The 15600-nt window shown below is 42.0% G+C and overlaps 1 protein-coding gene across 2 annotated transcripts in view; it reads right to left on the reverse strand.

The window, feature by feature from the left end:
- Positions 1 to 15600, reverse strand: part of LOC122792230 (arf-GAP with SH3 domain, ANK repeat and PH domain-containing protein 3-like) — a 1314966-nt gene that overhangs the window by 58735 nt on the left and 1240631 nt on the right. For both annotated transcript variants that reach the window (XM_044059977.1, XM_044059976.1), the window contains exon 24: positions 2748 to 2928. In XM_044059977.1, the coding sequence (XP_043915912.1) occupies positions 2748 to 2928 (181 nt within the window). The remainder of the gene's footprint in view (positions 1 to 2747; positions 2929 to 15600) is intronic.

A 15600-nucleotide genomic window follows, 5' to 3' on the forward strand; every position in this document is an offset into this window, starting at 1 on the left:
AGAGTTTGTTCCTTTAACCAAGCATGCCTACGTATAACAGACCCAGTAACAGCTGCTCTACAGGAAGCTTCCAAGGAATCAAATCCACATTGTAAAGTATGTCTGCCCACCTGCTCAGCTGCATGCAACAGATCCTGCATTTCCTTGAATTCAGACTGTTGAGGGTGCGTGCTCATCTTTGTTTTTATTTGAGATATTAGGAATTGCTGGTATTTCAGCATGTGAAACTGGCAATTTAGTGCTCTCATAGCTAGAGTAGCTGAGGTGTAAACCTTCTTCCCCCACCTATCTAGTGCTCTGGAGTCCCTTTCAGAGGGTACAGGATTTTTAGCCATGGAAGCCTTAGCCCCTTTGGGACCCTGGGAGATAGTCTCTGGGTCAGCAACAGGGCTTTTGTAAAGGAATTTGTGTGAGTCAGGCACTCTATAATATCTGTCTGGTTTGGCTGGAGCAGGAGGCAGAGAATCTAGATTTAGACTAGATTCTAAGTAAACATCATCCACAATGTCTAAAACTGGAGGGATAGCAAGTGGTCTGTGCTGGGGGAGTAAAAGAAACTCTCGGAGCCTTTTCTTTGAGTCGGAGTAGTCCTGACCTTCTCAGTGGAAATGTTCCCTCATGGTATGTAAGGTTTCCCCAAAGGAATAGTCTTCAGGGGGAGAAGCTGAGGGAATGGAATCTTCAGCATCAGAATCTTCATAAGGGGGAAAGGAGTAATCCTGTTCCTCAGAGGAGCCTGAGGAAATAGACACTTGATCAGAGGAGGCATAATCCTCCTCTTGTCTAGGCCTTTTGTCTGGGGGGGGTTGGGAACCCCTGATTAAAGAAATCAAATCTTCAGCCATTTTAAGCATCTGTTTCTTAGGCATGGGGCCTTGAACTGGAGACTGATGTGCAGTCTTTTTTGGTTTTAGAGGAGTCTTAAGCTTAGCATAAGATTTTATGGTGAGAGTAGTCGGTCTGAAGACACCTTCTGTAACCGAAGGTGTTTCCACAGCACCGGCTTCTCCTTCTGCAATGTTGTCGGTAGGGCCTAAAGAAAATGGTTGCGTCGGCCTAGAACTCTCTGCTTGAGAATCCGAAGCGGACTGGGGTTGCAATTCTGCGGTCGCCAGGGGCTGCGTAGGCGCCTCACTGAAAACCGGAGAACAGGCGACCAAGCCCAGCTGAGGCCTCGGAGTCTGGCTTGGATCTAGGCTGCCTGTCTTTATCTTTGTGTTTTTTATGCACGTCGGTAGTCGGTTGCTCCGACGGCATAGTGTAATTAAATTTCCTACCGAAGTAGTGTTGTGCGAAATCAAAGCATCGCTTTATAGTTCGCTTATTGAATCTAGCACAAAATCGACAACCAGTGACGTCGTGGTCTGGGCCTAGGCAAGGTATACAATAAGAATGAAAGTCCTTATGAGGTATTTGCTTCCCACAAGAAATGCAATTGTTAACTTTTTCTGACATCGGACTGAGGCAAGAAAAGGTTCCCCAACGGGGTACTTAGCTTTGAAGACTTCGGACTGAAATTTGATTCGAAAATCTCAGGTGTCGGCCGACCGGCATTTGCAAACTGCTTCTGCTTCGGGCACCACGTGGCAAGAAAGACTGAAGAAAATGGCGTCGGATGCCTCTTATATACCCCTGGCGCACTGACGTCAGGCAAGAAGTGACAGCAACTGACGCCGGACCAAGACTTTGGAATTCAGGCTGACTGTGGGACCGCCTGACTACAGGATAACCCAAGTGTGATGACTGCAGCAGGGTAACACGATGAACATCATTAGTTGTACTCAATATATCAATTCAAAATGTGATTCTTAAAATGAGCCTGGGCCTCGCCCTTTCATCCTAGAACATATATCAATGCGATCAACACACTGCAGATTTTTTCAGGTGTCATTTTTGCCATCAATGCGTGTGACCATCACCCTCTTTCAATTAGACATGCACTGTCAACCAAACAGCCATTAGGATGTCTTGTGCTCTTGCCGGCATCGTGGAAATGAGAGATTGTTTCCATGTTTATGGCCTAACTTTCTGTTTCTATTTTTACGGCCTAACTTCCCACTTGTCCATAAATGCATGCACCCTCACATATGCCAACAGGTGCTACCATCACTGCCTTGGGTGGTCATTCCCATTCCTTCCTAGCACGGCCCCTCTCATAATTAACTTCACCAACAATGAATAAAACATGGTGGAGGAACATGTTTATAACGCAAAGCCTTCTCCTGTATGTTAAGCAGTATGACTCACTATCTTCTTTAAATATACCCTAGATGACTGGAAGGGTATTCGCAAATTTACTTTGGGACTGAAAGGTACGTCCCTCCTGAAGAAAGGAAGTGCAATCTGATGGAAGGTACTGGCACTGCATAAATGGTCATAAGACTCAATAGTCTTAGAATATCTATGACAGGCCTCTTCAATTTAGCCAAGGTCTTGTCATCTCAGCAGTGGTATGAGATGGGCAGGAACCACTATCCCTCCCCTTCAGGATGGGTACTAAATACTTTGCAATCCTTGTGACAACCAAGAAAAATAATAGCTTCCACTACTATGGATAATTTTTCTTATGTGGACCCATGTTGTCAATAGAACAGACAGACCAGACACAGCCTAGGGTAACATGACAAAAACATTATCAAAACTTTATGCTCCCACTCACAAGGGTAAATTCAAGAGGAGAAACTGAGCTTTAATTACTACTGCTAATGCATGTGCATGCATTTCAAGACAGCAAGAAATATACTTACCAGGGGAAGTCTTCTTGGCATAGGAACAGGAGGTTGCGTGGGGCTAAAGCTCTGGACATTGTTGACTGCAATATTAAACAAGTCTTCTTGGCTACTTGGGCTCTGAGGTGACAAACGTGGACTTGGAGATTTTCCAGTGGACCCATTACTGGTACGTCTGTATGATGTAGTTTTTTCACAGCTAAAATAAACATAACAACAAAAATGTGGGGGTAAGCCTTTCTGCAAGACAAAATACAATGCTTTACAGAAGCAACTATTCTACTCACATGTATTTATTTATATGTCAGATCCCACTACTGAAATGTTGCTGGCAGAACATGATCATGATCAAACAGGACCCTAGGCAGTGTAGTGGAGAACGCACGGTATTTCACTGCCTGCTTGCTCTCCTCAGTTTCCATAAAACACTAATTGAACTTGTCACATTGTATACTACTTTCCTCTTTTTTTTTCCAGCAAACACATAGATCTGTACTGAATTTAAACTATTATTTCAAATTCTTTACCACTGCAGTGGTGGTGCTGCGGTAGCGTTGTTGCCTCACAGTTAGATGTTGCCCATTCAATTCTCAGTTAGAGCTTCTTCTGTGTGGCGACATGCGTGAATGGGCATTCCTTCGTTGAAGGTTGTGTGTTAGGCCCGGCAAGCCAGCATGTAAAAATCTACTGCCAATCATTAGCGGACCGGAATTCCGCTGTGGTGACCCCTAACCGGGAAAAGCCGAAAGACACAACATTTCAAATTCTTTAGCAAAAAAATTGACAGCAGTTTGCTAAAAAACAAAACAAAAAAAAAAAAAAAACAAATCAAAACAAAAGAACCCTCTCACTTTGAAAATTAACTCAGCATGAGCAATTATAAAACCTCTCTTCCCTTAAAACTCATTAGACTACAAGTGCTTGGATTCACAGTACAATACCATATACCGAAGCAGTAATTAGTGACTATGTGAAAGATGCAGTGATTCAAAGACAATATATAATGCATTTGATAGCAGCCTGGGACAACCCACTGGATGCCAGTGTCCCCTTTTGTGGGTTGACCAGGAGCACTGTCTGGTACAGTGACCTGGTTAGTGTTACACAGTAGACAAACAAATGGTGTGGGAATCGGACACTGCACTACAGGAACAGCTCGGCAACAGCTCACAGCCTTACTCATCTGCACTAACTGGCAGACAAATATTGTAGCCCAACACAATGCATTTTATAATTACATGCCTGCAAAAAGCAAGCAAAATTTAAATTTATTCAGAGTTAAAATGTCAGCATTAACTCAGACTTCATATTGTCCAGTTTATTCAAGACAAGGAGTTAATACACACTTTCAACAGTCAGCAAGGAAATCAGGACTTGTACCCAAAGAACATGACTAAACAATGATTCCTTCCTTTATATCATAACTATTCAGAGGCAGGAACCAAGTATTTATCTAAACACACACACACACACACACACACACACACACACACACACACACACACACACACACACACACACACACACACACACACACACAGACGGTCACTTGAGAAGTTATTGGTAAGTATGCTCACTTTATGTTCATTCTGGATGTCTGCCTTTCACATCCGCTCTACAATCCTCAGTTTATTTTCCAAAAGATTTGTCGACCTTTTTCAATTTCTTTCTAAGTTTCAGTGAAATCATAGAAAAACTGCTGCTTACATGTCTTTTCTACAACTCAAGATATTTCTCTGCATTTCAGCTTTCACTCTAAATCTGCTCATCTCCAAATACAGTATTAAATGAGTGCAACCTTTTAATCTTACTCTATATAAAAATCTGGTTGGTTACTACAATTTATTACACAGCTAAATATCAGCAAGCTGAAATTTAATGCCTGGAATACAGACATGGTTAACAACCTCTGGTAAGGTTACTACTAAGAGACCTCTGGAGGATGCAGCACTCTATGATTACACTAAAATTAAAACAGATGTATGAAACAATATATATGTGGAAAAACTATGAAACAGCAGGCAGATTATCATATACAAATTTCATACACGTGCTTTATCCAGCCAGTAAAAGAATACAGACCTACAGCTGAACATTACCTTACAGTTGAAGCATGTGGTACATGAATCCCATATAAACAATTTAAATACTACCATTAAGACAGCAGCCTTTACTGTACCAGCCTCTGGTCCAACATGGCTAAAATGAAAATTATTATTTACGTACTACTGCTATGTTTGCCATGCATTCACTGTGCCTTTTGCTTTGAATTTGTCTCATATTCTGTGTGAACATACCATATATAGCTGGTCCTAATCAGTAAACAAATACATTGATATCCAACAGGGAGACTGTGCATCTATCACATATAATGCAAATTGGCATTCCACAGATGCCATACTTCACACAGACTTTCCAAAGATTTTAGTCTGCCATTTATCAGTCTAAATGCTGTGTTTGCTAGTGTTAGTCAAGGATGTTGCTAAGCAAACTCAGCGTAGTCGGATTTTGTTGTCAACACGCATTTCTGAACAATATGAACTATGAAGCTTTAGTGAACAGCATAACTGGCTGACTGTAATTCTCATTCTCATTAATTTACCAGAGAATCAAACAGTGAGACACAGCAAAAATATATGGCAAAATCAGATATGTGCTGAAAAACTGGGGACAAATGAAAGGCATTGCATGCACAACACGCAAACACACATACTGTTGCACAAGTTGTATAGCTACGTACCACATGATCCACACGGCAACATCTTCAGCACTGTGAGATACTAATTTTTCTTAAAAACACTCCACACAAGCTAGTGTTACACTGCTTGTCTGCCAGTGGTTCACTTTGACAATGACTATGACAAGCTTCAGGAATCTCTCCCTCCCTCTATCACTGGCTCTACATTTGAGACGATGAAAGTGAAGAACTCAGAGCTGTCACACATCAAAGTGAAGCAGACCTAAATTAAAGACACAAAGCCAGAGAATTGAGATGCATGTGGGACACTTTTTTTTTTTTTTTTTTTTTTGAGGGGAGCATTTAAGGGGTCCCCGAGATAGCACCAAGCCCAAGACAGCTGCCTACAGAGCCTAGTGCTGGATCTGGCCTTGGCTGCTAGCTATGAAGACAAGGCTTGCATTCAGATTATTTAAAGACAAAAATGACAAACACAGGTTGTGCAGTAAGGCAGTAAAGGCTGGTTCAGCCTCGTCAATGCAGTTGAGCATTATTTTACAGTGAAAGGTTAAGGAACACATTAGAACATTTCCCTTTCACAGACATGAGAGAACAGCAGACGCAACAGTTTGCCAGAAATGTGACTAGCTGTAAAAACTACATCACCATACAAAAGAAAAATTTCATATAGCTCCCCAAGTGTACATATCTTCAACACCAGCATTTAAAGCTACAACTTTTCAAACAGCAGTAATCTTACCAAAGGTAAACCAGGACAGTGTGTGTGTGTGTGTGTGTGTGTGTGTGTGTGTGTGTGTGTGTGTGTGTGTGTATGCATGTATGTGTGTGTGTGTGTGTGTGTGTGTGTGTGTGTGTGTGTGTGTGTGTGTGTATGTGTGTGTGTGCATATTTCAGAGGAAGAAGAAAGTGTTTCCTGTAACAAAATACAGATAACTAGATTTCAATACTTACATATACAGATAAGTGGACATATCTGCAAATCACATACTTACCCTTGGGTTATGCAGCTTCTTCCCGAACAATGATTAAAGTTTGAAGTTTCTCTGATTATCCTCTCCCTTCCTCCATGTCCTAATGGAGCAGCATGGTCAACTGGGCAGCCCTAACTCCCCCCATCCTAATGCCTCTCCATGAAAAACAGTGTCTCCGCTTGTGCTGCAGCTGCCTTGGAGGGAACAACACCTTTGAACCTCCCAAGCTTATGTGCATCAGACAGTTAACAAGGCTTAATTGGTTGTATCATGTCATACCTCAGTTTGCTGGCAAGGGTCAGCAGTGCAGTGGGACTAGCTGCCTTCCTTTCACCTCTTTCTCAGGATGGGTGAGTCAGCATCAGCTACTTACTGTCACCCCCAACCCAAGCCATCCAGTGCCCAAACGTCTAGCCAAACTTGGGTTGCTTCAGCTAGTTAACACTAGTCACATCTGAACAAGTTTATGAGACTCTTTCTGAACAACAGGACTCTGAAATGGTGAACTATACCGATAAAGGAAATTCTGCACTATCCTCTGGTTAGTGAGTTCTCTCCATTCGGGGTAGAACCATCCTGATATTGAGAAGGAATAGACTATACCACTAAACTCCTCACAATCCAGCCATCTAGTGGTTATAAAATTAAGGTCCGAAGCTGCCAGCAGCCCTCATCTTACATTCCTTGATTTGAATCCTCCAGAAGTCATTTACTTGTACAACTTTAATAAAGTCATTTAAATAGTTCCCCTGATTCACCCTAGGATGATGAGAAACTTGGAGGCTGGTTGATCTGCCCCTTACTCCAGTAGATGAAGCATTATGTGCTTTGATGCTTTTTCACCGATTTAATGGAAGGACACTCTTTTTCACACCAAGTAAGACTGTGAAAATGTACAACAGTCTGCTAATCCATAAACAAGACTGACAAGCCATTTGCTGCAGTGATGCCAACTTTCTGACGTGTCTAATCATGAGCAGGCACCTCCTTTTGCAGCCCAGGGTGAATTCACCATGCAAAGACATACCCATGCTGGGTCAGTTTTAATCTCATGGCCTAAGAGCTGTCAACTCAAAATGATCAATTACAATTCACAGAAGCTCTAAGGGAAATCCCAGTGAGAAGTTTTAAGTGTATCCTAACAGCACCCCTAAAAGCTAAAAAATGTGAATTAACTGGTGGGGGATGTACTCAAGAAGAACACAGATTCAGAATTCTCTCATCAGTTACTCAATTAATATATCTAATTGTGGCATCTGATAAAATTTTATAAAACAGGTGCGATTTTGGAGTTTATTTAACCACTATACACTACAACAGAACAAATTTCATCAACTGGAACACCTTCTTACTTGAGAATTCTTGCCGAAATGTTTCACACTCCATATGATACAAACCTTCAGGCAGTGTCAGACAATGACACTACGGATGTTTAAGCTTTACGGCCTTCGGCAGAACTTTTCCTACCAATGCTGCAAAAAGCTAAAGCAGATCATCACAACACAGATGAATTTATTTTTCTTCACTAGTAATTGCAAGTGATAAGCAACGTGTTGCTACACCAACAAACTATCCCAGAACATACAAACTTTCTAACAACACATTCCTCAAGCCTGTATGAGCTAAATAAAATTTCATCCCAACTGGAAAAAAAAAAACACTAACAATTTGGAAAATAGAGCAATGAAGACCAGGTCAACCAGTGAAGGCAGAGGAACGAGACCTAGTTCTGTTTATTTACAAAACGATGAAGTAACTTCTAAGCTTGACAACACTCCCCGACTTGGAATGTGGACACGAAATCATGGCCAAAAAAGGAAAGAGCAACTCTCCATGACATTTTATATTTAAACTACATGCTTAAGGAAAGTGGCAGAATAGTAATACGAGGAATAATAATAAGAAGAAGAAATCTAGGCAAGTAAGCGATGTTTATACTGAAGGGTAGAGAGAAAACACAGGGTACATATTAAGAAAAGAATGTTAATAATGCCAAGAAATACATAGAGACACCTAGATATAGCAAATGAAGCAAGAAAACTAGTTTGGGCATTGCTACACTTTGATATTAATTCAAGACCTAACAAATATTCAGTGCAAAGGCTGGGACAATGGGCAGTGGAGAAGAATGTTAAAAAAAAAAAAACTGAGGGACCTGAAGATGGGAAACACTGACTCAAATGGGGAGAGGATCCTAGAGGGATTCAGAAGTTACTACAATGCATTTTACTAGGGTGATAGGTGGAGAGAAAAAGATGAAATGAAAATTGTGGAATGGGCAATATTGTTTGAGAATACCCACAGCAGGAGCTATGGACAGAGTCAGTTCAATGATGGAAATTACTAGAGAAGAAATTAGAGGGGTAATAAGCAAACAGATTACAAGGAAGATATCAGGGGTAGGTGAAATCCCTTTGGAAATATGGCAACTGAAAGAGGACTTGCCAGTAGGGTGTTGATATAGTCTTTTTAACAAGATATTAAAAGGAGGTCAAGCCCCAGGTCTTGGAAATCCATAGTGATATCAGTGACACCAAAGCAGAAAAAGGATCCAGCTGACCTGGGTTCATACAGACCAACATCTACAATGAACTATGATTACAAAACTTTTATGAATATTCTGGCTGTGAAATTGGCTACCTGGATCAATGCAGCACAAACAGGACCCTAATGATACAAAGACACACAGTGCTGAATAAAAATAACCTTATGTTAATTAATTCAGACATACTAAAAAGACTATGGCTAGGTCAGCTAGGGATTTGTGTTAAAAGTGATGGAAAAAACGGGTATCCCTGGATGATGGGTACAAATGGTTCAGAATATCTGTAAAGGGGCAAATATCTGTAAAGGGGCAAAAAGTGTCAGGCAGATTATCAAGGAGTTTTGAGCTAAGTAGGGGAACACCATAGGGGTGTTCACTGTCCTCCCTACCATCTGTACCGTGCCACTGGCACATGGAATAAGATTATCTGAAGTGCAAGGATAGGACTAGTATGGGATTCCTCAAAAGACTGCTCTGTTTCTCAAAGATTTAATTCTACACATGGCAGAATCTGAAAGGGGTATCCCAGAAGCATTTACAATAATCAAGCAATATTATGAGTTACTGGAGTACAAAATAAATGCCCAAGAGATGCAAGCTATAGTTCATAATTACACACTTAACTTCTGAAATAGAGGAACTTCCATACTTGCTGGGATACCAAAAAAATGAAACAACTAGGAAAATGGTTGGAGAAGGTGATTGTTTACGGCACCAAAGAGAATGTAGCAGGATACTTTAAAGAAAATGGTGAATAAACTTTAACTTTGGAAACGGTATACATGGATTTATATAGCAAAATGTAAGCAGTAAAAATGTTCTTTGTCTCTCCATTCTCATATATAGGACAGGCCTACTTCATAGATCCAAAAACTGAAAAATCTGGGAGAGAATCAATACTTCGTATGGAAAGTGAAAGCAGTACAAGGCAGCTTGGGGCTGCCAAATTAAAAAAGTACTATGAAGCCACATATCCAAAATGGAAAGAGGTGTTCGCTATCCGTGCAGGTTGAAAAATGCTCAAGAAAGGATATAATCATGATACCAAAATAAACAAATGGATAAAAATGAGGTGGAGTTTTATGTATATGGCAAGTTTGAAAATATTAAGAGAAAGCAGAAGTTTGGAGGCTTGGGAGAAAGATCTGCTCCCAATATGATACTGTGCAACGCGGGGGGCAGTGTCAGATGAGTGGATAAGTAGAAATAACTAACCTAGACATGGGGAACATTCAATAAGAGAAGATTTAACTGTGGAAGAAGGGATAGAGAGGTTTGCACTGCAACAGGGAGACTACTGTCTGAAGGTTTGAGAAGAGATCTTAGGACAACACCAAATAAGAGATCCCAGAAAGGGGACAGACCAGAGATAGTTGATTTGTTGATAAATGCCAGGACAGAAAAAGCATAAAATCAAAGAATACTAGGGAGGGGACTATAAGGTGCTGTTGAACAAGCTTAGGCCATGGGCTGTCAGCCCAAGAGAACAATGGGATATACAGTCGGGTACTGGCCTAAGGAAATGACAATGGGAAAAGAATTGCGTACCACCAAGAAAAAAAATGTTTTGTATATTTGTATGGAAGTGTCTGCAAAAGCATTTTTTATATGTCACCTTTTTAAAAAGGATACATTGCCTCCTGTGACACAGCATGTTGGAAATGTACAAAGGAGGAAGTTGGGAAATGGCTCCACATTTTTTGGGAGTGAGAGGCTTTGACTTGACATTAAGGAGTCATTAAGTTGGTTAATTCAAAAGCTAGATGGCGGGACTGAGATATGTATTAAGATGCCTTTTAGTTGAGCTGGGACACAATCTTAGGTTTGAGGATACTTAAAAGAACTGGTGACATTATTTATGATAATTGTTACGAAGCCGTTTACAAAGAAATAGAAGAAAAGAGTAAAAAAAACGTACAAGAAGTGATAGGGATGAAGAATAAAATAATGAACAATGAAAAAAGAGAGGAAGCTTTTTGGAAAGTAAAAACAGGTGTGCAAAATTGGATATTTGGAATAAAACTCTGGTAAGAGGAGAATCGTTAAATGAGGAGATACAGGAAGAGTGAAACAGGAGATTGGAAACACAGGCCTCATATAGGAAATAATGTAGGGTAGAAACATGGAATAGTAACAAGCTCTGACTCGGCTGAGATGGTTTATACTCTAATTGGGGGTGGGAGAGGGCTTTGTATGCAGTTGTTGCTTTTTTTTTTCCCCGTTTATACTATCCAGACTGAGACAAGGCACATTGGTTGGCATTAATATAAGAACCTGCTACACCTGATAAAGAAGGACTTGCCTCTGGCTAAACACCACGCATGAGGACTGAGGTGTTTGCAAATTTTTACTGTAGTTAGTTAGTTGCACAATAAAGGTTGGTAAACCTAACGAAAAGTAAATTGGATGACTAGAAAATGGACAGCGATATCTTCTAAAATAAGTAAATGGACTTTGAACAAACACAGGTGCTGTGAATTTAATAACTACTTTTTTCTTCATTTTTTTTAATTAAAATCAGGAATTCTGTAAAAGGCTTTGAATTAGGTTACAAAGATGGTGACTGTTATTTATTCATTTAATGAGTGAATTTAACTTGCTACGCTAATACGTTTGGAAATCCAGGCTCCACAAAGTCTGTTCTTCACTTTTTCCCTTAGAACTGTTCAAACTCTCAAAGTAATCACTCTGTTCTCTTTCTAAAGCCCTGCACGTGCTCAGCTCTTATAAGTAAACACTAACTAACTAAAGCACTACACCCTCCTTGACTTCTCATATCAAGTGAAAAATCAGTTCCCTTCCCTAATCTGATCAGTAAAAAAACAGTTCCCTATACTAATCTGGTATGTCCAAGGGTCAGTTTCAAGGTTATGCTCCAGTCCATCTGGTGAATCTGGGAATTTTGAGGCAATGTTACAATTGCCTTATGTACACAGACAACCCTCTCCTCCTTCCAACAAACTCTAATACATGTGAGAGATGCAGTTACACAGCCAAACTGGAGGCAGAGCTCTCTCAACCCAAGACTGGCACAGTCAGTCAGGAGGAAAAGGTAACCACCCACACCACAAATCTAGTCTCACACAGACCTATTGCATCTGCATACCCAACACATAAACACACAAAAACATACTTGGAGGCTCTAAATAAAAATCTGCCTAAACAGCAAAGACCTCCTAAGCAGATATCCAAGCAACAGTCACCCCTCAACAATACCCACGAATCACATATCTCACAAAATCAGTGTGCCTCACAGTCACAGCCCTTAAGGCCAAACAACACACCAAATACACTTGTTATAGGGGACTCTATTGTCTGGCACACTGACATCCCGCTCACCAGACTGAACAAGGAGAAGGTCACTGTAAGCTGCCTGTCGGGTGCCAGGATCCGCCACATAACGCAAGCACTCAGGTCACTCCAAAGCAAGTACAAGTATGACTCCGTCATTGTCCATGCCGGTGTGAATGACCTGAGAAGTACCTCCCTGGACTACATGAAAAGAGACATAGAGGAGCTCTCTGACCATGTAGCCCAGGCTGGTATGACCCTGACCTTGAGCAGCATCTTGCCCTCACCAAGAATGATGCCACAGTATAAAGACAAAATGATCAGTTTCAACAATTGGCTAAAGTATTGGTGTCATTCAAAGGGGATCCAGTGTCTGTCAGCCTGGGATGACATGCTCGACAAGCCACGTTGCTTCGCTATGGATGGCTTGCACCTGTCACCCTTAGGCTTTCGTATACTGGCCAAGGCTCTTGCCACCCCCCATAGTGCCTTTTTTAGGCAAGGATCAAAGGACAAACCCACCTCCATAGACAACCCAAGGATAAAAAAACTAAAGGTAATGCTACTCAATGCCAGAAGTCTAAACCTCAAGATGCACGCACTCGAGGCTCTCCTCAGTATGGAGAAAATCGATGTCTGTACAGTAACAGAAACCTGGTTCAAGGCTCCTGAGAGCACCCCAGCACTACCAGGTTATAACTCATACCATGCGTTTCGGCCCCAAATCTCGGACCGAAGCACAAAAGGAGAGGGAGTATCTATATTCATCAAAGACACCTACACCTCCAGGTTAGTGGCACTGCACGAAGCATCAGAAACCATCCATGTGCAACTAACAGTGGGCAAAACTGCCTTTCAGTTTGTAGCCTGCTACAGAACACCCTCCCTATTACAGGAACCCCACTTGGCATTCCTGAGAACACTGGAGAATATGAAGGTCTCTCCAAACACTATGTTATTGGGTGACTTCAACTACCCAAACATTGACTGGGAAAACTACTCAAGCCCAAACTCCCTCGCCCAGCGGTTCCTTGAATTTATAAACTCTAACGCAATGGAACAACTGGTCACCGCTCCCACAAGAGGGAACATATTGGACCTGGTCATCACCAACATGGGGACTCTATGTTCCACACCAGAGGTAAACCTCTCATTGATAAGATCAGACCATAAACAGATTTCGCTGGACATCCATATCTCGTCCCTACCCCCAGCCAAGGAAATCACTGTAAAGAATTTCTCAAAAGCCAACTTTGCACTTCTCAAGACTGAGGTGGAATCCTTCAAAGCCCCTGGGCCAGAGGATAATACAGCCCAATCCGCAGAATCCTTTACAAATGCATTCTATGAGCACCTGCAGGAATGCATGGATCGTGCTATCCCAAATAAAACCAAGACTCACTCCTCCAAAAACAGGAGAGTGGTCTGGTGGACCCCGTCCATAAATAAACTATACAACAGAAGGAGGAAGCTACTACATGACAGAGCAAAATCCCAAAAAGGAAAGGCATCTCTGATCGGTATTAGCAAGAAACTTCGTTCCCTCATAAAATCATCAAAGGCCAGTTTTGAAAGAAAAATTGCCCTAGACACTAAAGATAATCACAAGGCCTTCTTTAGTTATGTCAGGAACATGGGCAGAAACTCCCAGATATGCTCTGAATTGTTGCATAAATATACCGAACCTACAGACATAGCCAACATCCTGGCAGACAGATTCAGCGCAAACTCCCCCCCCTTCCCCCCCAAAGGAGCAAATGCCTATCCCAACTGAATGTAACCTCCCTGACATCACAGATGCACAGGTGAAAGCTGCCCTCTCCAAAGCAAAAAACACAGCATCTATGGGACCGGACGGTGTCCCAGGCTGTGTCTTACATGAGCTCCAAGAAGAACTGAACCCTCACATTAAGTCACTGTTCAAACTTAGCCTTACTACAGGATATGTACCCAAAGAATGGCGTACAGCTACAGTGGTCCCACTCCACAAAGGTGGTGCCACAACGGACCCCGGAAACTATCGCCCCATAAGCCTGACTAGTCTGATCTGTAAAGCTATCAAGTGTATTATCATGGAACTCATAAACAAAGACATTGAGAGCCTCCAGACACTGGACCCTACCTAATTCGGCTTTGTTAAGGGCAGATCTTGCCTCTTAAACCTAGTTGATTTCTTTGAAACAGTTACCAAAGCCATAGATGAGGGCAAGTAGTCCACACAGCCTACCTGGACCTCGCAAAAGCCTTCAACACAATACCCCACTCGGGCATCATAAATAAGCTTACCAGCTTAAATATCAACCCCTATATCACAAGATGGGTTGCAAACTGGCTCAGAGATAGAACCCACATGGTCAGAATCGCAGGTGCCATGTCCGAATCCAAACCAGTTACAAGTGGCGTCCCACAGGGCTCAGTTCTGGGACCTCTCTTGTTTGGTATATACTTCTCTGAGGATCAGGCTAACACGGGGGGATTATGGCTGACAAAGTTCACAGATGCCTGCAAACTGGGGGCCATAATCGAATCTCCAGCTGACACAAGCATCCTCCAAAAGGGTCTCACAGAGATGGATGCTTGGTGCCAGAGCCATGGCCTCAAGCTAAATGCTAAAAAGTGCATAGTCATCCCCTTTGGGAAAAACAAGGTGCCCACAAATTATCACATACGTGGTAATCCATTAACTACGGAAGAAGTAATTAGAGATTTGGGGACCAACGTAGATAGTAATCTCTCCTTTGATAATCACGCTGCCAAAGTGGTTAGAAAGACCTTCTATATAGCCCACCTTATCAAGAAAGGGTTCGCATCTAGATCAAGAGAGGTCATTGTGCCCCTCTACTCGTCACTCATCAGGCCCATAATTGAATACAATGCCCCTTTTGGGATGTACCTTACCCGACACCTGCAGCAAATGGAGAGACCCCAAAAGCACCTCACCAAGAGGATCATGGGCTACAAACAGATGTCCTATGCAGCTCGACTAAAGAAACTCCAGCTCTACTCAGTTGCTTACTCAGAGAGGCGATCTATGCCTGACGACAAAGCCATGTCAAACCCAGAATTAATGGACATGCTCCACCTCAAAAAATCCAAGTCCCTTCGAGCTACAAGCTCCAGGGACCTAAACCTCAGCACAAAAATAAATAGGACATGCTGGAGGGACAGATTAATTTCCCAGAGGCTCCCTCTGGAATAGAATCCCAATTCATGTTAGACATAGCCCCTCGCTGACCCTCTTCAAGCGAAATCTGGACGCGTGGATGGGAAATCGCAAATTCACCCCTGCGATCTCTTCTGTGTCCCTGCTAGACAGAGGCACAGTAAACTAATCTTAAAAGGGTACCTTCTGTGACCTACTTTACA

This window comes from Protopterus annectens, chromosome 1.part2 (genome assembly GCF_019279795.1).
Source record: "Protopterus annectens isolate FY-2018-M chromosome 1.part2, PAN1.0, whole genome shotgun sequence".
Taxonomy (NCBI): Eukaryota; Metazoa; Chordata; order Ceratodontiformes; family Protopteridae; genus Protopterus; species Protopterus annectens.